At 40.3% G+C, this 21,364-nt stretch overlaps 2 protein-coding genes across 2 annotated transcripts; one reads left to right on the top strand and one right to left on the bottom strand.

Annotated features, from left to right (window-relative positions):
• The first annotated feature begins 5,363 nt into the window (after window positions 1-5,363).
• On the top strand, window positions 5,364-17,512 carry LOC122658609. The gene is made up of 17 exons (XM_043853633.1): window positions 5,364-5,628; window positions 6,682-7,038; window positions 7,134-7,274; window positions 7,742-7,874; window positions 8,004-8,117; window positions 8,212-8,285; window positions 8,366-8,440; window positions 11,185-11,277; window positions 11,440-11,500; window positions 11,933-12,265; window positions 12,931-13,057; window positions 13,132-13,231; window positions 13,476-13,545; window positions 13,654-13,806; window positions 14,153-14,248; window positions 16,316-16,632; window positions 17,013-17,512. The coding sequence occupies exons 1-17, from the start codon at window positions 5,542-5,544 to the stop codon at window positions 17,223-17,225; spliced, it is 2,544 nt and encodes an 847-aa protein (XP_043709568.1). The 5' UTR covers window positions 5,364-5,541; the 3' UTR covers window positions 17,226-17,512.
• Window positions 17,513-19,165: 1,653 nt separating this feature from the next.
• LOC122658610 (pathogenesis-related thaumatin-like protein 3.5) lies at window positions 19,166-19,985 on the bottom strand. The gene is made up of 2 exons (XM_043853634.1): window positions 19,937-19,985; window positions 19,166-19,865 (listed from the first exon to the last, which is right to left on the bottom strand). The coding sequence occupies exons 1-2, from the start codon at window positions 19,983-19,985 to the stop codon at window positions 19,177-19,179; spliced, it is 738 nt and encodes a 245-aa protein (XP_043709569.1). The 3' UTR covers window positions 19,166-19,176.
• Between the last annotated feature and the right edge of the window lie 1,379 nt (window positions 19,986-21,364).

Genomic DNA, 21,364 nt, shown 5'->3' on the forward strand with positions numbered 1-21,364 from the left:
ATACCCCTACCCAGAACCTCCGTATCCCAGTAACCCAGCTTACCATCTCCTGCAAATGCCCGAAATAACCAATGCTCTCCTGGCCCCTACTACCCCAGCTTTCCAACTTCTCCTTAACCAACACGTACTAAAGAAATTTAGACATCACGAATCCCACTCTAACTGAAAACCCTGCTACCCCTCTCCCACCGCCACATGTAAACCAACCAATACCCATTTCCACTTTCCAACCCACCCCACACCAGTACACTCAACAAGTCCCAAGAGCTGTTATAACCACCCCCTACCTTTGAACCACTCATCCAACCCTGAAACTCAACCACCTCAACCATTGAAAACTAAATCCAGTGTCCACCCTCCCCCTTCAGAGCCTAGGAAAACACGAGCAAAACACAAGAGAGCCCGTAAGGCACACTAGGACGATGACTGTGCCATGGGATCAACCAATATTAACCAGGAGGAAGATTATTTTTTATCCCACAACCCCATGGCGGTTGGGGGGAATCAGCCCCATGGGGAGCCATGAAAATTTTAAGCTGGAACTGTCAAGGGTTGGGGAGTCCCTTGACGTGGCGTTCCCTCAAGAATCTCTCCTTCTCACTCACCTCCAACAAAACTGCAGAAGGTAGCTCGTAGTCTGAAAATGCCCTCTTGTTATACTATTGATCCCATCGGTTCTGCTGAGGGTCTGGCCATTCTATGGCACTCTTATGTCTCAGTTACTGTCCTTCAAGCTGATAACAAGTTGATTGATTGTAATGTTTCTCTACAACATGAAAATCCCTTCTTCCTCACTCTAGTTTACGGAGATCCTATCCGTTCCAATCGTCAAAATGTCTGAACTAGGATCATCTCTATTGGGGCCTATAGAAATGAAGAATGGCTTTGTTTAGGAGATTTTAACTCCTATATTGGGTGGCATGAAAAATCAGGTGGAAGTAACAAAGAATCCCATGAATCGAAGAATTTCTTGGATATGATTAACCGATGCAACCTGATGGATCTTGGAGCCAAAGGTCCTTCTTTCACTTGGAGTAACAGGCGTCATGGAAGTGCCAATATTCACATCAGGCTTTGCAAATGGTTAAAGGCATCAAAGTTTGGTAGAGAGCTCCTCCCTTGTCCCACCTAATGTTTGTCAATGACAACTTACTTTTTTCAGAGATGAAACTTGTTGAAGTCTACAACCTTAAAGCTTGCCTTGATATTTATTGCAAAGCTAGTGGCCAGGCAATAAATCTGAAAAAATCTTCTCTTACATTTAGCTCAAACACACACATGAAGTTCCGTAGATGGTTTTCAAAGGTTCTAAATATCCCATATGGAGATGGCCCAGCCAAGTACTTAGGCCTCTCTACTGATTTTGGAGCTCCCAAAACGCAGATCTTTAAATCCATCAAAGATAGGGTGATAAGTAGATACCAGAGTTGGAAACATGGTCTCCTATCCCATGCTGGGCGCGAAGTGATGATCAAGGTTGTTGCTCTTCCTATTACCAACTTTGCAGGGTCTAATTTTAAAACCCTAAAGGTCATACACAATCAAATTATTAAAGAAGCTGCGGATTTCTACTGGGGCAAATCTGATCAAGGAACTAAGATGCATGGGATCTCGTGGGAAAGGCTCTGTAGATCTAAGGAGCATGGAGGGCTTGGTTTTAGGGACTCAACTTTGCACAATCTCTCTTTGTTAACCAAGGTTGCCCATTGCCTTTGGTCCCAAACTGACTCCCTATAGGCTAAGCATTTGAAAGCAATTTATTACCCAAATTGAAGCATCCCTTGGTCACCTCCCCTCCATTGCTTGGACGAGTATTCTTGAAGGAAGTAAGGTCCTCAACAAGGATCTTATATGGAGAATTGAAACTGGTGAGAAGGTGGATATCTGGAATGCCAATTAGGTGCCCTCCCTTCCAGGTTTTAAAATTAAGAGCCCAAGACCTGATGGGTGTGCTCTTTCTGTTGTTGCTGATCTGATAGATCAACCAAACAGACAATGGAATAAGGATCTTCTTTTATCGATTCTCCATCATGCGGAAGCCCTTACTGTCATGAAAATTCAGTTAAGCCTCTTCCCCCGCGAAGACACTCTAATATGGGGTGCTAGTAAGAATGGATAATTTTCCTCTAAGTTGGCCTATCATCTTCTTTCAAATGAGAGGCAAGAAGCTAATGAGAATAAAGCCTTATCTTCATACTCTCCCTGCTGGAATGAAGTTTCATCTTGTGTTTGGAAGAGGATTTGGACATGCCTAACCACTCCGAATATCAAGAACTTTTTATGGAGAGTTTGTGCTCAAGATCTGGCATGAAGAGAAGGTTTATTGAGGAGATAGATTCCAATCGACCCTTCATGTAAACGATGCAAGGAAAGTTCTGAGTCCAATGATCATATACTCCTTGAATGTCTCTTTGCTCGTGTAGTTTGGTTCGACAATTCTCTTTATTTTTCTACTCCTTAGTCTAAGAGACCTCAGTTTCACAAATGGATCAAATCATGGGATTCCATTCAATCAGGTTCTAAAGCAAAAAACAGGGAAGTTTTGGGGCAAATCTCATTTATTGCTTGGTACATTTGGATCTTTAGAAATGACCTCCTCTTTAACAACCGTATTTGGAGCCCATTGGAGGTGATTTCTGCAGCCCAAACTGCTCACAGGGAATTCCTTCTTGCTAAAGGCCGGACTCAAGTCCCATCATCCACTCCAGATGCAACTTTGAGGAATCTTACTCACCAATCAAATCCAATCGAGTCTAGGTGGTCGCCTCCCATTCAAGGAGTTCTCAAAATCAGCTGTCATGCCTCAAAACTCAATGACTCTTCTTTTGGTGGTCTTGGCTTCCTGATCAGGAGCCACACGGGTGCTTGCATTACCGCCATATCTGAACTTGTGGAGTTCTCCTCTATCTTGTGCGGTGAAGCCTTAGCAATTAAGTCGGCTCTACTCCATTCCATTGCTGAAGAATTTAATTGCGTCCTGGTGGAATCTGACTCTTTGGAAGTGGTGAATTAACTTAAGGACTCTTCAAGACCAGTGCCTTATGAAGCCTTGCCTATCATCCAGGATATTTTGCATTGATTCCTTATCGGGTGGACTATTCTTGCCATTATATCACTAGAAATAGCAATTGTATTGCAGATTTCCTAGCCAGGCGGGCTTTGTCCTCTCCAAGCAAGACAATTTGGCCCATTACCACTCCTTCGCTCCAGAAACTTTGTAACTGGGATTCCTTGGCTACTGCTAATTCTTCCTTTCAATGAATGAAGTTTTTACCCCCCCAAAAAAAATATTGTAGCTACCATAAGTAGGGGTGTCAATGGGTCGGGTTGGGCCGGGCCTGCCTAAACCCTGACCACGACCCTAGAGGCCTTAACCTAAACCCGACCCGACCCAACCCTGGCGGGGCCAAGAAACCCTCAACCACGACCCGACCACTGTCAGTGGTCGGGTTGGCCCCGATTGACCACGACCACGACCCCGATTTTTGTGTTTTAATCCCATGAAATTAATACTTGAAGCTAGATCAAGTAATGGGTTTCTAAGTTCCAACAACAATAATCCGAAAAGAAGAATAGAAGAAAAAATAGACATGGAAAAGAATCGAAACTCGGATAATTTAATAAATTCAGCAAACCAAATCAAATCAAAATGGTATGAAACTTCAATCAATGGGTTTGAGAGTAGGATAAAATTTTGATAACAAAACAGTAGTTTTTGAGAAATCCTCTTGTACAAAATTGAATTAATTGACCAATAGAAAAAGAAATTTATAGAGACTCAAAATGGAATCACAAAATATAGAAGCTGTTGATATGCAAATTAAGAGATAAGAGGAGTCTTATCAAATGCAATAGAACTTGAGTCTAAGAAAAGAGTTGAAAATTGATTAGAAGATTCAGAGAGAAAAAATAGCTTTAGAGAGAAAAAAATTAGAGACTATTGAAGAAATGAGTTTAACTCTAAATAGCGAAAAGATAAGCTAAACAAATCGAAAATTGAAAGAACAATATAGCCCAGGGTAGTTGAGTTGAATTGATCCGACTTGATTCTCTGTTAGCAATATAGGTATAAGAATAGATAGGAAAGAGACAGATACGCAAGGGGGTTCTATAAACCGCCTTCAAAGTCGCAGATGTTCAACGAGTTCGGACTTGGACTTCAAAGCTCCTTCAAGTTCAACGATTCTTTCCTTTTGTTTTTCGATGTGGGGATAATTTGCGAAATCGCAAAGTGGGAAGGCCGAAGGGAAAGAGAAGGGGTTTAGGTGTTTAGGGTTCGACTCTCATTTTCATTTGGATTTGGAAAAGATTTGAAGAAACAGAAGATGAAGGGAAAGAGATGGGGTTTGGCCATTAGGGTTCTCTTGTTCGAGAAGGGAACGAGCTTATGAGAATCGTGTTTGGAGAAGAATTGTAGCAAGCAGAGCATGAAGGGAAAGAGATGGGGTTTGGAGAAGATTTGAAGCAAACGGCGGATGAAGTTAAAGAGAAGGGGTTGAGCATTTGTGAAATGTGAATCGATTTAGGGTTTTGAGTGTTTTGAGGTGTTTTTTTTTATTGTCCATTTTTGAGTGTTATTATAATATAAATATCTATATATATATATATATATACTTATAATTAAAATACAGGTCGGGCGGACTAAGCCGGGATCTAAACCCCGACCGACCCGACCGCCAGGGCCAGGCTATAACTAAACCCAAACCCGCCCTCGGGGTTGAAAAATTAGGGTCGGATCGGGCCGGGCTCGGGCGGGTTCGGCGGGTTCGGGCCAGCCGGGCTTTATTGACACCCCTAACCATAAGCCATTCCATATCCCTTACAATTTTTATTATTATGTATATTAATACATTTATAACTGAATTTTTTATTCTTTTTTTTTTAAATAAGAATTGAAAATTTGAAATATGGATACGACTTACGAGGAATTAGGTTGAGACCATGGAGACATGGAGCCCAAATAACATAAAAGTAAAGGTTGGTGGCGTTTTAATAATTACAGTAACAGACAAGTTTATTAATCCGAAGCAACTGCATACTTTTTCAATATATCCATTTATTTATTTATTTATTCCTTATTTTACTAAAGTTAGAAGCATAGAAAAGATTATTGCCTTTCTTTTCCTGTGTAGAAGATTATTGCCTTTACCCACTAGGCCACTCTTTCTCTCTCTCCTTCTCCCTCCCTCGCTTTTCTACGTCGCTGTTCTATAATTTTCTCTTTTGTTTCTTCACATCATCACTGATATCTGCACTTTGTAGTTTGGATTTGGAGTCTGGAGTAAGAATTTCTTCTAATCCCTGAGGTTAACATTTTAATCAGTGTACAGAAGCCCTTCAACAAATCGAGAGCGGTATCCAACATTTTTTTTCGTTTTTGGCTGCTGAAAGACGCCGGCTGAGAGAGGTGTCAGAGGAAGTGTGTTGGAAGTTGAAATGCTGAGGAATCAGCGATTATTCCAGGAGTGGAAACCGATCAGGAAATCGCTGGTGGTTTGATGGAAGGGGTGTTGAGGGGGTTCTTCACTCACACATCATTTGATGGAGGTGAAGGTCTTGAGGCGATGTCTGTCTACGTTGCAATCGAGATATCAGACCTCTTTTCTGTTTGCAGCGCTTCTTTTTGAAGTAGGTTTTGCTGCTATGTTCTTACTCACTAGTATCATGGATTTTGGAATTGCACTATTGGTTGCTGTTAGAAATGGAGATTTAGAACATTCGTTCCATCGCTCGACGGTTTCCACCCCCCTCAAATTTTTTTTTTTTTGGTTCTATACAGAGCTGTAGAGGTTTTACTGTACTCCTGATTTTGCAGTTTTAGGTTTAAGATTTGAACGGTTTTCTATATATATATATAATTTTTTTTTAAGTTTTTGTGGAACTTCTCGGATTCCGGTTATTGAGGACTGAGACTGTCTTTAGTGTTGGGATTGTGATGACAGAACTGTGGAAATTTGTTAGTTTATTCAGGAGTTTCTGATTTATTGGAGGATTTGGGATATTTGATGTGTGAAGTGATGCTTGTGGGATTTTTGGGGGCTTAGAGGCTCTTTCCTGGTGATAGTTCAGATAATGCTTTTATTTCCTGGTGATTGTTCAGAGAATGCCTTTAAGGCTTTTCCTGTGTGTGTGTGTGTGTGTGTTTTCACCATTTTTTATAAAAATCATACCTTGTGTCTGTGGTACAACAGTTTGATTTTGATGAGAAATGAAACCAAAATTTTGTTGTTGTGGACGGGGTTTCTTGTTTACATTTCAAATGTCAGCAGAATTTTGGGTTGCTTGGAGTTCAAATTAAGTTACGGGGAAAGGTTCTAAAGTTTCAAACCAATCAAGGGCTTGCTATGAGGGTGTAAGAGTGGTGAATCAATATTTATTAGAGTTTAATTTTGTATTTCAGTCTATTTATGCTGGTTACCGTGGGCTAATTTGTAATTACTTGACTTTAAGATTTTATATGATTTCTAGCTAGCCGTCACATAGAAAGGAAACTGTAATCACATTTAGTGTTTACTTTGGTTTATCGGTTCAAAGAGAAATATCCCCTTCACCTAGCCTTTTTCCTTTGCTTATCTCTTCCTGTTGTGTTAGGGGTTTGTGTGTTGAGAGCAGCCCCAACCCCCAAAAGAAGGAAATGAAGATCTTGTTATTTTAATTAGTGTTTGTCCTCTTGCAATTCAGATTGTGTTGGTTCTGGTCTGGGTTGAAGGTGCCAATGCCAAATCCCAAGGAAATCAGCTGCAATGGCAAGGCCTTGAGAAGGGTAATAAGGAAGTTCTCTCACATTCATGCATTCATGATCAGCTACTTGAACAGAGGAGGCGACCCGGTCGCAAGGAGTATTCAATCACTCCACAAGTTTATGAGGTGCCTGGTCACTCGGGACATCTTCACCGTATGGGAAGGGCATTGCTTGGAGTGTCACAATCATTGGAGCTGCAAAAGGATGGAAGGAAACCAATTAGAATATATTTGAACTATGATGCTGTGGGTCACTCAACTGAAAGAGATTGTCGAAGTGTTGGGGGAATTGTAAAGGTGGGTGATGTATTTACCAATATATAATTTTGCTGCTGGTATATGGCTATAGAGATGTGCTTATGTTGTTCTTTTCCCTTATGTCCTCCTTCCAGGTTGGGGAGCCACCTGTGACTTCTGTTCCTGGAACTCCTGCTTGCAATCCTCATGGAGATCCTCCAATTTTTGGTGACTGTTGGTATAACTGCACCTTGGAAGATATTTCTGGAGAAGATAAGAGGTGTCGTCTTCGTAAGGTCTGATTCTTTATTCTGCTGCATTTGCTTGATTATTTTTTCTAGCCCATTCAGAAGTAATTTCCGTTAGCTTCATTTTTTCATGGTAGGGGGGGAATAATCCTCAAATTTAGGTCTACTTCACTTGAAATGTAATCTCAACTTTGATCAGTAATTATAGAAAAAAAATCCCTGAAATTTCAAGAATGACTCGGTTATTAGACCGATCTCTTTATGCTGAAGACTTATGTTTTAATAAACTGTTTTTGATACTTGCATGGGTAGATATCATAAACATTTGTTAGAAGTATTGCTTGGAGATACTTTAAATTTTCAAAATTCAAATTCTCCTTTTTTATTTATTATTTTATCCTTCTGATTAAAGTTTTTCGTAAGTAATCTTTTTCCATGTAAATCAGGCATTATGTGTTAGTTTATGGTGCACCCAATATAATACAATGCTAATTATTAGAAGTAACTTTACACAGGCTCTGGGGCAGACTGCTGACTGGTTTAGAAGGGCTTTAGCTGTTGAGCCTGTGAAAGGAAATTTGCGGTTAAGTGGATATTCTGCGTGTGGACAGGATGGTGGTGTACAGCTCCCACGTGAATATGTAGAAGGTAACTTGTTGTAGATGTTGCATGTCTGATGGTTCATTTGATGCTTGAAACCATTGTAGTCGGTGAAAGCTCTCTTGCTATCTTGTTTGGTTGATATTCTGCAAGTAATCAATTACGTCATTTTTGCAGAGGGTGTAGCTGATGCAGATTTAGTTCTTTTGGTAACTACAAGGCCTACAACTGGAAATACTCTAGCATGGGCTGTGGCATGTGAGCGTGATCAATGGGGCCGTGCAATTGCTGGTAAATTTTTTTTTGAAGAAATTGGGTCATTTTCTATCAGGTTCACTTATATAATTACCAATCTAATGGCAGTATGGCACCATATGGTGTGTAGGACATGTGAATGTTGCTCCTCGTCATTTGACAGCTGAAGCAGAGTCGTTACTTTCAGCTACTCTGATACACGAGGTTAGTTATGAAGTAAATAAGATGTGGTCATTACAATGGCCACTATCTTTGACCTTATAGGTTTATTTGTTTCCTTCCAGGTAATGCATGTTCTTGGCTTTGATCCTCATGCCTTCGCACATTTTCGGGATGAGAAGAAACGAAGGCGGAACCAGGTAATATTACTCAGAGTAATTACTGTATGCGCTACATGTTCTCCTAATAAAATTTCTTCCTTCCAATCATAAGTAGAACTACGCTTCACAAAATGCTCGTCTTGCCTTCTTGTTCTCTCCGAAACCTTTTAGTAGTGGAGGTCAATAATTGCCCAGAATGTGCTTAGGGATATATATTGAATATTGGTCGAAACCACTTATATTTCACAAAATATTTTGGTTTTGACAATGGTGGAAACAAAACTAGGTGCAACTCAGTAGGAATGTAGTGTTTTAGCTCGGTTTCGACTTAGTTTTGGTACAAAATTGTGCATACAAAAGCACCGTTTCGATCGAAATGGGTTGAAATGAGTTTCAAGTGTTTTCACTTGGTTTTCTTGGTTGAACAAAGTGTTGGGGACCATAGTTGTCTTCTCAAGGTGTCGCCTAGGTGTTCAGGCAGATTTTGGTGGGTCGTATGCAGTTGTCGCCTTAGTGGTATTGAACTCCTTGACCCATATATATGCCAAATATCATTTAAGTAAATGTTTTTATATTTGTTATTTCATTATATTATTCATAAATAAGCAAATACCTTTTTGAATCCAATAAAAAAAATTTTAAAAATCAAATTCCAAAATGATAAAAAGTTAACCCTCCAGTTCAAGAACAAAAATTGGATTTTCGGCGGTAGGTGAAATTTTCAACTTTCTGATGCTGGGGTTTTTCTCAAATCTAAAAATTCCATAAATCTTAATATGGTATAATATTGCTAAAAACCAAAAAGTGGTAAAATATTCATTTGTTTTGATATCTAAAAAAATACTTTCATTCAAAGAGATTTTGATAGCATTTACGCACACCAAATAAGATTTGACCGGAACATAACTCCTTCAATATAAATCAGATTTAAACAATCTTGGATTTGTTGGAAAACTGATTTTGTGCTGTACCTAATACAAAAAGTCTCATGTAAAAATAAAATCATTTGATCAGTCAAATTTCTTAGAGAACAAGAACATTTCTCTAAATTGTGAGCAGTTTAATTACTTATAGATCATATTTTCTAAGAACAGAATAAATCAAATGTGAGACTAGGTATACCATGACAATGACCAATTCCAAGAATAGTATAAACCAACTATATGTTTTGATTGTTTCAAACTTGCAATAACTTGCTTGTTCAGTACTGTTGTCTTCTAGTTCTATGTTGATTTTTGATAACTTGATGTGGCTTAATATTGATTTTTGATGACTTGATGTGGCTTAATGTTGGGTTTTGATGATTTGATGTGGCTTAATGCTGGTTTTTTATGATTTGATGTGGCTTAATGTTGATTTTTGATGACTTGATGTGGCTTAATGTTGATTTTTGATGATATAAGGTATATATTGTAGCATATTAAATGATGTTAGAAAAGAGGGGAAATAAAAAATAACACTTGGGCGCCTTGTCGCCTAAGCGCTCAGGCACCCCTCCACCACCTTGGGTCGCCTTGCCGCCTTGACAGTTATGTTAGTGACGAATACAACACATCTAAAGCGACAATATATCACATGGAAACAAGATTTGTGTAAGATTCAAACTTAGAGGTATATTTTGCAATGGTAAGGTTGCTCCAGGGTTTGAGTCTGGAAACAGCCTCTCTATGAAAGCAGGGGTAAGGTTGCGTACATTATGACCCTCCCCAGACCCCGCAGTGGTAGGAGCCTCGTACACTGAATACGCTCTTTTCAAACTAAGAGGTATACCCCTTTTCCCCTATGGATTTGAGCCTTCTCGGAACTCTACGTGGTACTAACATAGAGTTAGAGGAATGGTTTCCTAAGGGTGTCTTGGTTGTATGCTTGTTCTCGACTCCGTGTAACACTTTGACGTTGTGTAATATTAAATGAGTTTTCCTCATTCCTAATGCATATTTGAGTTATTTTCATTGAAATTTGTGTGTTGTAATACTAAATTATGTGTGGCTCTATTTGAGAAAATATACAGCAGGGTATGGCGTACAGCCGTACACGACCGACCTAGGGTATGAAACCAAACTTCCATTTTGGGTATGCGTTTTTACAATCTAAAGATTCCAATATGTTTAGAAAAGCTTAATTAGTGTTTCCCTGAATTTTTGGGCCCAAAATATGGCCATTTGACCAGGGGTGTAAATGAATAGCCGAAATCCGTTTCCGTATCCGTTTAGCACTATCCGAATCCGTCCGAAAGCTAAACGGATGCGGATATGGATGGGCTATAGCTATCCGAAAAGCTATATTTACATGTAAACGGATAAAATATCTGATCCGTATCTGTGTCCGTATCTGTTTAGCACTATCTGAATCCGTCCGATAGCTAATCGGATGCGGATGCGGATATAGCACTATCCGAGCCGAATCCGATCCGTTTACAGCCCTACATTTGACCACTGAAATGGTCAGCCGAAACATGCAAAGTTTCTGTTGAAACCGAAATCTCAAACGTTACTTGGGGGTTCATGCCTTCATTTATTAGCCCTTAGTCCAATTCATTTCATTCCATCTGGTCAGAATCATGCTCTATTACCTCAATCTCTATTTGCTTGGATCAGTGGCTCTTGATATAGTTGGATACTATTTGGGAATTAATTCATGATAGTTTCTGTCTGTAGATGCATATCAAATGTGCTCATGCTTGGTTGTTTTATCTTAACGTAAGGAAGTTAGTGTGTGTGGGATTGCAATGTAGCTTGGTATTTTGGGTCCCTCACCTTGTGTTTTCTTATGTCTATTTGCAGGTCACTGTACAAGCCATGGATGAGAAGCTGGGGCGGATGGTGACCCGTGTGGTGCTTCCACATGTTGTCATGCATGCACGATCTCATTATGGAGTAAGTACAGATCTTCTATTGGGTCTAATTGGGGTGGATGGTGACCCGTGTGGTACTTTTCTCTGTGTCTGTCTGTCTGTCTTTTTTTTTTTTTTTAATTGGGGTGGTGGTGTGGTTATTTTGGTCTCTAAAAGATTAAAACTGATAGTTTATAATGGGCAGGCCTACTCTGAGAATTTTACTGGTTTAGAACTGGAAGATGGAGGAGGTCGTGGCACATCAGGTATCTCCTTTTTCCTTGTGATCTATATATCTGTTCTGGCTATAAAAGCTTGAATTTAAGCCTTAGACAACAATACTGGAGAACATAGTGCTTCTCAAAACTTTTATGGTATTATATTTATGGGACAGACTCAATCAGTCAACGTTAAAGCATAGTAGATAATAATGTGTATAGTTCTTGAAAAGGATACTGTTAAGCTATAAATTTAGCAGTAAGGACAATTCGGTTTTTCATCAAATACCTTATGCTTAGTTTAGGGAAATACACTGCTATTTTAGCTCTAGGACATTGGTTTGTGTATCTGATGTTTACTCATTATGAATTGATAGTACTTATTTGTTAATCTGTTTGTGTGATGTGCACAAGCGTGTGACAACTTGCATGGATCATTACATATGTTCTTAATTTCCATACTTGCTAAATTGCCTGCAGGATCACACTGGGAGAAAAGGCTTATGATGAATGAAATTATGACAGGATCAGTGGATACAAGATCAGTAGTTTCAAAAATGACTTTGGCTTTGTTAGAGGATAGTGGATGGTACCAGGCTAACTATAGTATGGCAGACAGTCTTGATTGGGGTCGCAACCAAGGGACAGAATTTGTTACCTCCCCCTGCAATCTATGGAAGGGAGCGTACTATTGCAACACGACACAGTTATCTGGCTGTACATACAACAGGGAAGCTGAGGGGTATTGCCCAATTGTAAGTTATAGTGGAGAACTCCCTCAGTGGGCTCGCTACTTTCCACAGTCCAACAAAGGTGTGTCCTTTTGCTTTTGGTTTTTCCACTTCATTCTTGATGATGGCAAGGATTGTTTTTTCATTTTGTCTACGATATGCTGTTCAAGCCATTGACTCTGCACATACATAGCATTTAATTGGTACCTTTGGTAATTCCATCATTCAGTCAGAGAGACATTTTGTTGGATCTGATTATAAATGTGGATTGTCTATTAGTAGAATATAAAGTCACGACTGAGTGAATATCAGGAAAAATGGCCCATGTGTTTTTCCAGGACCAAGCATTTGTTGAAAGTCCAATCAATATCTGAGAGTATGCAAATGATCCTTGATGGAGGATCATCTTGATCAGTCATATTTTTCTTGAAGTTTGATCTTAACTACTTTTGTCAGATGGTGTCCATCATCCAATGGGATTGATTCTTGAAGTAATATATGTGCTAAAATGTGAATCATCACTGTTGTGCCAAACCTCCTGCATTGGATAAATATGCCCTAAGATCCTATTATTAGATTTGTGGCTTGTAATTAGTATAAATAATACCTTAGATTGGTTTATTTCTGAAGTTTTAATATGTATTAATAGACAATTACAAATACTGCTTAAAATCAATAGCTATTTGTGTCTAGCATATTATGGACATTTCTTCTGACTTATTAACAACCAGTCTCTGGCCAGTGCAGGTGGGCAGTCATTATTGGCTGATTATTGTACATATTTTGTGGCTTACTCTGATGGCTCATGTACGGACACAAATAGTGCACGGACTCCCGACAGAATGTTGGGTGAAGTACGGGGAAGTAGCTCCCGGTGAGTTGTGCTCTTGGAAATTATAAGAAACACTTGAAGCCTGGCGGCATTGACTGATGTAGTTGACCATATAGGTGCATGGCTTCATCTTTGGTGCGAACTGGTTTTGTCCGAGGATCCATGACCCAAGGAAATGGTTGTTATCAACATAGATGTGTAAACAATTCGTTAGAGGTAGAAATCTGTGTGTTTATGCTTTCATAGTGTATTTCTTTGTAGGGAATGTTAAAAGCATCTTAATCATATGTGCTGGAAAGATCATGGTTGGGTCATGCATATGAATGTGCATCTTCATGAATTTACATATTATCTAATTCCTCTGGCAGATGCTGAATGATTAAGACACCTCTTTATTCTAATTGTTCTATTTTGGTTGTTGTCCCCTGCTTAAGTGATGTTGTTCCATGTGTACTTTCAGGTTGCTGTTGATGGCATTTGGAAAGTATGTCCAGAGGCTGGTGGATCAGTTCAGTTTCCTGGGTTCAATGGTAAGTATGCGGTTCTGTTGGCCTTTTATATGGGAAATCGCTGAAAAGATGAAATGCCCATAGTTTTTGTTGTTTGATTTAATTGGTTCTGTATGTTCCTATCTTTAGGTGAACTGATCTGCCCAGCTTATCACGAACTCTGTAGTACAGTGCCAGCACCTGTACCTGGTCAATGTCCCAGTTCGTGTAATTCCAATGGAGATTGCATTGATGGAAAATGCCACTGCTTTTTAGGATTTAATGGTCATGAATGCAGCAAACGTGAGCCCTCTACGTGTTTCCCATTACTTTAGATTACTCTCTAGCTGAATTCAGGAATTATGTACCAAACATGTGATGTTGCATCATGTCTTCACTCTTCACATGGTTTCTATCCAGTTTCCCCTACCTAAAAACTTTTCTGAAAATAGTTCTGAATCATGAAAGTTTACTTGTTTCTGAATTGTACTGTTTTTTCTTCTCTCCATCCAATATTACATGCGTCATTCCATTCTATATTCTCTCATTAGATTTTTTCCCTTTTGAACCCACAAATAGCATGAACCTCTGGCATTGTTGCTGTATCTTGTAATTTTGTTAGACTTGACATTAAGCTTGGTATGTGCAGGCTCCTGCCCAAATCATTGTAGTGGGCATGGTAGGTGTCTCCGTAATGGAATCTGTGAATGTCAAAGTGGGCGTACAGGCGTTGACTGCTCAACAGGTAATTGCCCTTCAAAAGATAGTGCTAGTTTCTGCATACTGAGTTATATTTTTCTGTACTTCAAAAATGTTAAATCCACTCAGATGGTGGTTAATGCTGCGCTGGGTTCCAAAACCCTGCTTTTGGGTCACTATGGACTCACTAAAGCGATGGAATTCTCAAATAGAAGGATGAGTTGCAATTTCATAATTTTAGTAAGAATTTAGAACCCCTTTTGAATAAGAAAACGGATGTAAGGACGAAAGTGGACTTTCAGAAAAGATTGGTGCAAAACAGAAACAAATTATAAAGGCAAGGACTATTCTGGAATTTAAAAACTAGAACAGGACAAATCAGAACAAAGCTCAGAAGGAGAGGGCTTTTGTGTTAATAACAATATCAATATTTGGAGTCTTCTCCTTTTTGATTTCTCAATATAAAGACCCTCGGAAGGGAATCATCCTTGCAATGGTTTCAGCCCCTTGTCCAGGAAACCAATCAAGCTGAATTTATGGGATAGGAGGATCCTTATTCATTACTTGGTTTCCCAAATATAACTAGTAGCTTGAAAAATCAAGTAGCAGGAGAATGGGATTTAACTAAAACTGGGTTTGGTGGTACAGTAACAACCATGTATGGTTATGGATTCGATGTCACAGCAGGAGGGGTTTGTTGGGGATGAAATTGTAGGGATTAGGTCACCTAGGGCAGGACAACTGATGCCTAATACCTCAGGTTGAAAGAGCAAAGATCTAGATAGATTGATCCACTCTTGTAATTCTCAATAGCACATGTCAGAAAAAGTATAGCTAATAAAGGGGGAAATAACGGGAAGAAAAGGATGGGAACAAGAAGGAAAGAAGAGGAAAGGAAGAGAAATAAATGGACAGTAGAAAAATCTGACCTGTGATGGAAACAGATTGGAGGAGAAGGAGCAGTTGAACCAGCCTCGACTCATGGTAGGCAGCAGCTAACTCATAACTCAAAATAGATGTCATTCCATTCTACTCTGAAAAAAGGGCGTACCAGTGCACGGGGCTCCCGCCACTGCGGGGTCTGGGGAGGGTCATATTTACGCAGTCTTACCCCTGCTTTAACAGAGAGACTGTTTCCAGACTCGAACCCGTAACCACTTGGTCACAATGGAGCAACCTTACTGTTGCACCAAGGCCCACCCTTTATTCCATTCAACTCTGAAATTGATAATTTCATGCAAACATATATAGACTCTCCTAAAGTGAAGTAGACTTGAAACAAGGAAACTAAACATCTGAATCCAATCTCATATGTATCCAACTCTTATGCAATAAAATAAAAATCAAATGCAAATTACAAGAATAACCATACCAACCCCTATTGGACCAGAATCCAAGTTTTGTACCTAGTTCATCTCGGTCTGGGTTTTCAGATCGGGTTATGCCGGACTAGCCACGCACATCAACTGCATCAGTAGTTTTCATGTTTGTGCCATGAATAGATGAAAAGGAATAGCAGTCACTACCACTAGAGTTATTGTTATTAAATTATTATTAGTAGGGTAGTTATTGGTGTCACAAGTGTTTGTGATGTTTCCGGAAGTCACAAGACATCTGAGGTGTCCATTTTCATGGTTTTTCCCATTTAAACCGTCTGCTCTTGCTTAGAGTTTGGGAGAGTATACAGTACTGGTACACATGGATGTACAATCATCTGTCCACATGGCAGAGAAGTCATGTGAGGTTTATCAACGGCGGTTGTACTTATGAAGCATCCCTAAACTGCAAAATAGATGTTAATTAAATTCTTTCATGACACTTAATTTTCTTTTATGATGTAAAAATAACTATATTTATAACCCAATGCCAATAACTTGGATACAAATGTGTTAAATTTTTGTAAATAATTGGATTCCGTCTGCAACTCTTGGAGAGTTGTTCATCAGTATAATAAAAAATTAATTATTGAGTGTGAACATATTATGGAGATGAGGAGAAGAAACCCAACTTCTTCACCGTAATTTATCAAGCCCTATTTTTGGGTTGCACATTAGATCATATAATCAATGTAAATGGTGGGAAGAGCATGACAGTGTTTGTGCATGATATGCAGCCGTGTGTGATGAACAGTGCAGTCTGCATGGTGGTGTCTGTGATAATGGAATTTGTGAGTTCCGTTGCTCTGATTATGCGGGCTATACATGCCAGAACAGCTCCATGCTCCTCCCCAGTCTTTCAGTTTGCAGGGACGTTCTAGCAAGAGATACGATGGGGCAAAACTGTGCTCCTAGTGACCCAAGTATATTGCAACAGTTAGAAGCTGCTGTTGTCATGCCCAACTACAACAGATTGATTCCTGGTGGTCGGACATTGTTTAGCATCCTTGACAGTGGTTACTGTGCTGCAGCTGCGAAGCGGCTAGCATGCTGGGTAAGTTTTCATACTGTATTCCTTTTCTCCCTTTGCAAAAGTATCAGTGTATCTTACTGGAAATTTCAATGGAGTTTAGTGGTGCAATAACAGCCTGCTACTTTGTGCATTGTAATTGCATTGCTCAAGCAGTGCAATAAGGGCTGTATGCCTGTATTCCCTGAATTGCACCCATATTAGTGGTATATTTTCAAAATTGGTATTCTTTGATTGGATGATTTGAAACATGCACTATCAACGGCAATGCCAAGCAGTGCTCTGATTCTGGCACACGATAGTGTGCACCACAATGATAACCGTTTTTTTACTCTGTATTGATGACAATTGGTGAAAGCAGTTTTATTTTGAATATATAATAACATTCGGTCATAAATTGCCAGATTTCCATACAAAAGTGTGACAAAGATGGGGATAACAGGCTTCGGGTATGCCATTCAGCATGCCGGTCATACAATACAGCCTGTGGAGCATGTCTTGATTGCTCGGATCAGACTCTCTTCAGCAGTGAAGAGGAAGGCGAGGGGCAGTGCACTGGTTTTGCTGAGATGAGACCGTGGTGGGTGCGTCGATTCCAGAGCTTTTATTCCTCATAGCAGGAGTAGTTTATAGAAAGTTTGTAAAATTGCGTAGCTTCTGTAATTTTTCTAGGGTTTTAATTGTAGAAAGGTGACGTTGTATGGTCACCACAAGTAGGTTCTTACACCCTGTTGAAAAGGAATCCTTGTAGAAGGATGGGGTGGTCTTTGTACGGATTTGGGCTTTGAAAATTGAAGTTCCAAAGGTTGAAAGAAATTAGAATGGAAGGTATATATTTAAAGAAAAAAAAAAAAAGAAATGAAAAAATGTGTTTTCGCCGGAATTGAGAATGAAAAGGTTGCCTGAAGGAATATTTCCCGGTACCCTTGATAATCTTTATTTAATTTTTTATTTATGCCAGACATTTCATTCAGGGTTTGCTTTCTGAAGAAAGTGTAGTTGGAGGATGGAAGCAGTGTGAAGGTAGGGATTTGATCCCAGAACCTGGCCACAACAATCGAAGGTCTTGACTTGTTATGGGACTCACACTTATGTGAATCTACAAAATCGCATCTGATATGAAATATTTGCTAATTGGCAGTTGTAATGGGTGCCCAAACTGTGGATGGGTGAAGTTTTCATGGATATCTGCCTTGCTCAGTTGGTTTCCCCCTGGAGAAAAGTTTTTCAGGGCCAAGGGTTTCGATCTTGAGTTTGAGATCCTGAACCCAAAAAACAAAACAGTTTGAGATCCCCTCTCGCATTGAGAGGCTTTGGCTTGCTTAAAGTGCCGTTCCTGTCCCCATGTGGGAACGGAACAGCCCCCTTCATGGATGTGGGACCCCTAAAACACACATACCATAGAAGGTGTGAGATCTGGCTCCGCCGGTCCCCATGTGAGGAAGGGATCCAAACTCTCCTGCTTGTGCCTCATCCTTACCCCATTGGTCCCAACCCCCTTATCCCCCACTCCTGTTTGGGCATAACCCTTTCGGCTGCACCCCCCACCCCAAAAAAAAGTCCCCTACTCCCTTCAGTTTTTAATAATTACAACTTGGAAAAATGTTCTCTATGCCGCTGCGCAGCCTGTGTAGGGGTGTAGGGTGGTCATTGCGTCCACCTAGGAATGTAACGGATCGGATTCGGCTCAGATAGTGCTATATTTGCATTCACATCTGATTAGCTTTTGGACGGATTCAGATAGTGTTAAATGGATACGGACACAGATATGGATCGGATATTTTATTCGTTTACATGTAAAAATAGCTTTTCGGATAGCTATAGCCTATTCGTATCCGTTTAACTTTCGGATGGATTCGGATAGTGCAAAACAGATACGAACATGGATACAAAAATGGATTTTGGCTATTCATTTACATCCCTACGCCCACCCCCATGTGCCTGGCCGCAAGCTGTGCTGCGGCACAGAGAACAGCGCCCCTTACAACTTATAAGATGAAAGGCCTGACAAAGAGATTCTTCAGTATTATTATGTACACAAGCTAAAAAGGATCGAGGGGGTTGAACCGGTTCTGACTCCTCTACTTCGTCTGCCCGGTACTGTTGTGCGTCTCACACACAAGCGCGGCAGAAAATACCGCTGAACCCCGCATGTCATGCTTGGTGTACAGAATGGCCCTACAAGCTTATTTGATTATAAGACAACCAAACTGGGTATCTAAGCAAATAGAGTTAAGAGTTTTCTCGGGTAGAGGTTGTATGTATAGCAGAAACAATGTTCCTTGGGAATATATTCTCTGTTAAACATCGACGAATCCCATTACAAATTACATTTTGATTATTACCCAACCAACCAAAGGTGAGTACCGAGTACTAGTAGTGTTGCTATTCAATTCCAATATAATTTCATTTCATAAGATTCCTTTACTTGGGATTCCTCATTCTCAGTATTAATGAATTATTCTCAACAATTTTCTACCAAAAAAAAAAATAAAATTATTCTCAGCAGCGTGAGGGAGAGGAATTAGATAGTAGATCATGGATGGAGGAGGAGGAGGAGGAGGAGGATCATGATGATCCGGTGGGGCAGAAGGCGATCAAATAATCAGAGCCAGTGCAGGTGCAAGTACTCGACGCATCATCGTAAGCATAGCTATACGCCGTCGGACACGCGCTCTTGAACATCTCCGAGTAACTCGTTGGGGAACATGTCTGTGGAGTAGAGTGATCCCCAGTACAACAGAACTCCGGCGTGTTAAAGGCTTCGCACGCGCTCTTACATGCCACCACCGTCCCTGTCTCCATCATTTGTAGTTCCGCCGGACAGTTTGCATTGAGCTCAGCAATGCAACCGGCATTCTGACACGCGCCGCTCCCACCGAATGCCCTCACTCCCATCCCGACATTGTAACCGTCTACTAGACTCACGTCGTAGAAGTCTTGTTGGCTGTTGATGCCGATGGTGAACTCGGCGAGGGTCACAGGTGGTGCGCCTCCACCGGGACAGTTAAGTCCACCGCAGTCACCAGTAGTGCAATGACCATTGCCCGAGCCGTCGAAGTTGCATCCGGTTCGTGCCCAAAATCGGCCGGACCAACCGGGTGGTGCACTGAGCTGTACTGATGTACCTGGTGGCAAAGGAAAACCACCGTCGCCGAGTACGGCACCGCCATTGCCGGATAAGGTTCCGGGCCAGATTGTGTAGCTGCAGGAGTTTTGGAGCGTGAAAACCGTGGCTGATATCGATATTGTGTTCTCTGCAAAAATAGATCAATTTTATGATTAACTTGGTTGAATACCTACCAAGAGCTACATGTATATTACATACCTAGTAATAGAAGTGTTACGAGAAGAGACAAGTTTCTGCTGAACACCATTAGCTTCATCGACAATAGTAGAGGACGAAGGAGAGAAAAGTTTCGATCTGCAGAAACAGAACTATATATAGAAGAGACGACTAGAGAGAGAGATAATGATTGAGGACTTGGAATCAATCTTTGCTCACTACCACCATATGGTGTGAGGACTTACAATGGATCAGGATCTTCTCTGGTTTAGGAAACTCTAAAGATGATATAGAAATACTATATATATATAATCATTACCAAAATTAAAAAAGAAATACAATGTACAAATGTACAATGTGAAAGAATGGAAAGCCAATTATATATATATCTTCAATAATTGTAACGCTGAAATAGGAAGGCATGGTGGACTTGGGTAACTCCATGATAGGAAGTTCCACAACACACTATGCAAGGTGTTGAGAATAGAAACTGTTTCCTTTAAAGATTTCTTTGCAAAAGCACAGGTAAGGCTGTGTAGGTTATGAACCTACCAATACTCCGCAGTTGCAGGAGCCTCGTGCACTAGAAACGTGCAAAAGGAAGAGGATCCCAGCAGTCACGTGATATTATCTCTTCTCTTCGTGTACTGCTGGATGGTGGAGGGATAACGTGACTGCGTTACTTAGGACCTCACGTGACATACAACGGTACAGACATGTCGCCCATGGATTTGGCTCCTGTCCTGCCGTGGCGGGAGCTGGAGCATCCAGCTCATGGAAATCACCCAAAAATAGGGGGTGGGGTGGTTATTTCACATATGGGGCCCAGGTGAGACCCACTTGTAAAATGACTACCCCACCCTTTTTTTTGCTATGGTTTTGCTGGGCTTGACGCTCCAGCTCCCGCCACTGCAGGACAGGAGCCTTTTCGGTAGCACATTACTTCCTCACTTTCCCCAGTGTCCTCCGCATTAAACACGTTCAGAGACGGTTAGCTGCAGATGGTCCCCTGGTTACCAATTGCGTTTCCAGAACTAAAGTGGTTAATGGTTCTTAACTGCCATTAACATCAATTTCATCTCTATTACGTGAATATTCAAGTTTAAAGTCATTGGAAAAAGGAGAAAGAAAACGTGAATATTCATGTGACGAAAATGACATTAGGTTATGGGTGTCAATTTTGGATGGCAATGGGATCTTGATCGAATCGACCCCCATCTAATAGTTTATTGATTTGATTCTGGATCTACAGAAAAGTTAAGTTATTGGTCTCTTAACGGTTTTAGAATTGTTGGAATCGGAACAAATTCACATCCTAACTTTACTATATATTATATAATTCTTAAGACTTAAGGTCATGACTCATAAGAGCTAAGGTGAAACCCTTTTTTATTTTTTATTTTTTATTTTGACTGGTACCACTTCTCATATGCTATTTTACCAAAGATTTGACTGTTAATATAAAGGTCC

Source organism: Telopea speciosissima, chromosome 4 (assembly GCF_018873765.1).
Source record: "Telopea speciosissima isolate NSW1024214 ecotype Mountain lineage chromosome 4, Tspe_v1, whole genome shotgun sequence".
NCBI classification, from domain to species: Eukaryota; Viridiplantae; Streptophyta; class Magnoliopsida; order Proteales; family Proteaceae; genus Telopea; species Telopea speciosissima.

Bases quoted from the DNA above. Each gene is read 5' to 3' on its own strand.
- LOC122658609 (XM_043853633.1), top strand. From the start codon at position 5,542: ATGGAGGTGAAGGTCTTGAGGCGATGTCTGTCTACGTTGCAATCGAGA. The intron at 11,278-11,439 runs GTAAGTACAGAT...TATAATGGGCAG, and splicing joins ATGCACGATCTCATTATGGA to GCCTACTCTGAGAATTTTAC. The intron at 11,501-11,932 runs GTATCTCCTTTT...AATTGCCTGCAG, and splicing joins AGGAGGTCGTGGCACATCAG to GATCACACTGGGAGAAAAGG.
- LOC122658610 (XM_043853634.1), bottom strand. From the start codon at position 19,985: ATGGTGTTCAGCAGAAACTTGTCTCTTCTCGTAACACTTCTATTACTA. The intron at 19,866-19,936 runs GTATGTAATATA...CTATTTTTGCAG, and splicing joins CGTAACACTTCTATTACTAG to AGAACACAATATCGATATCA.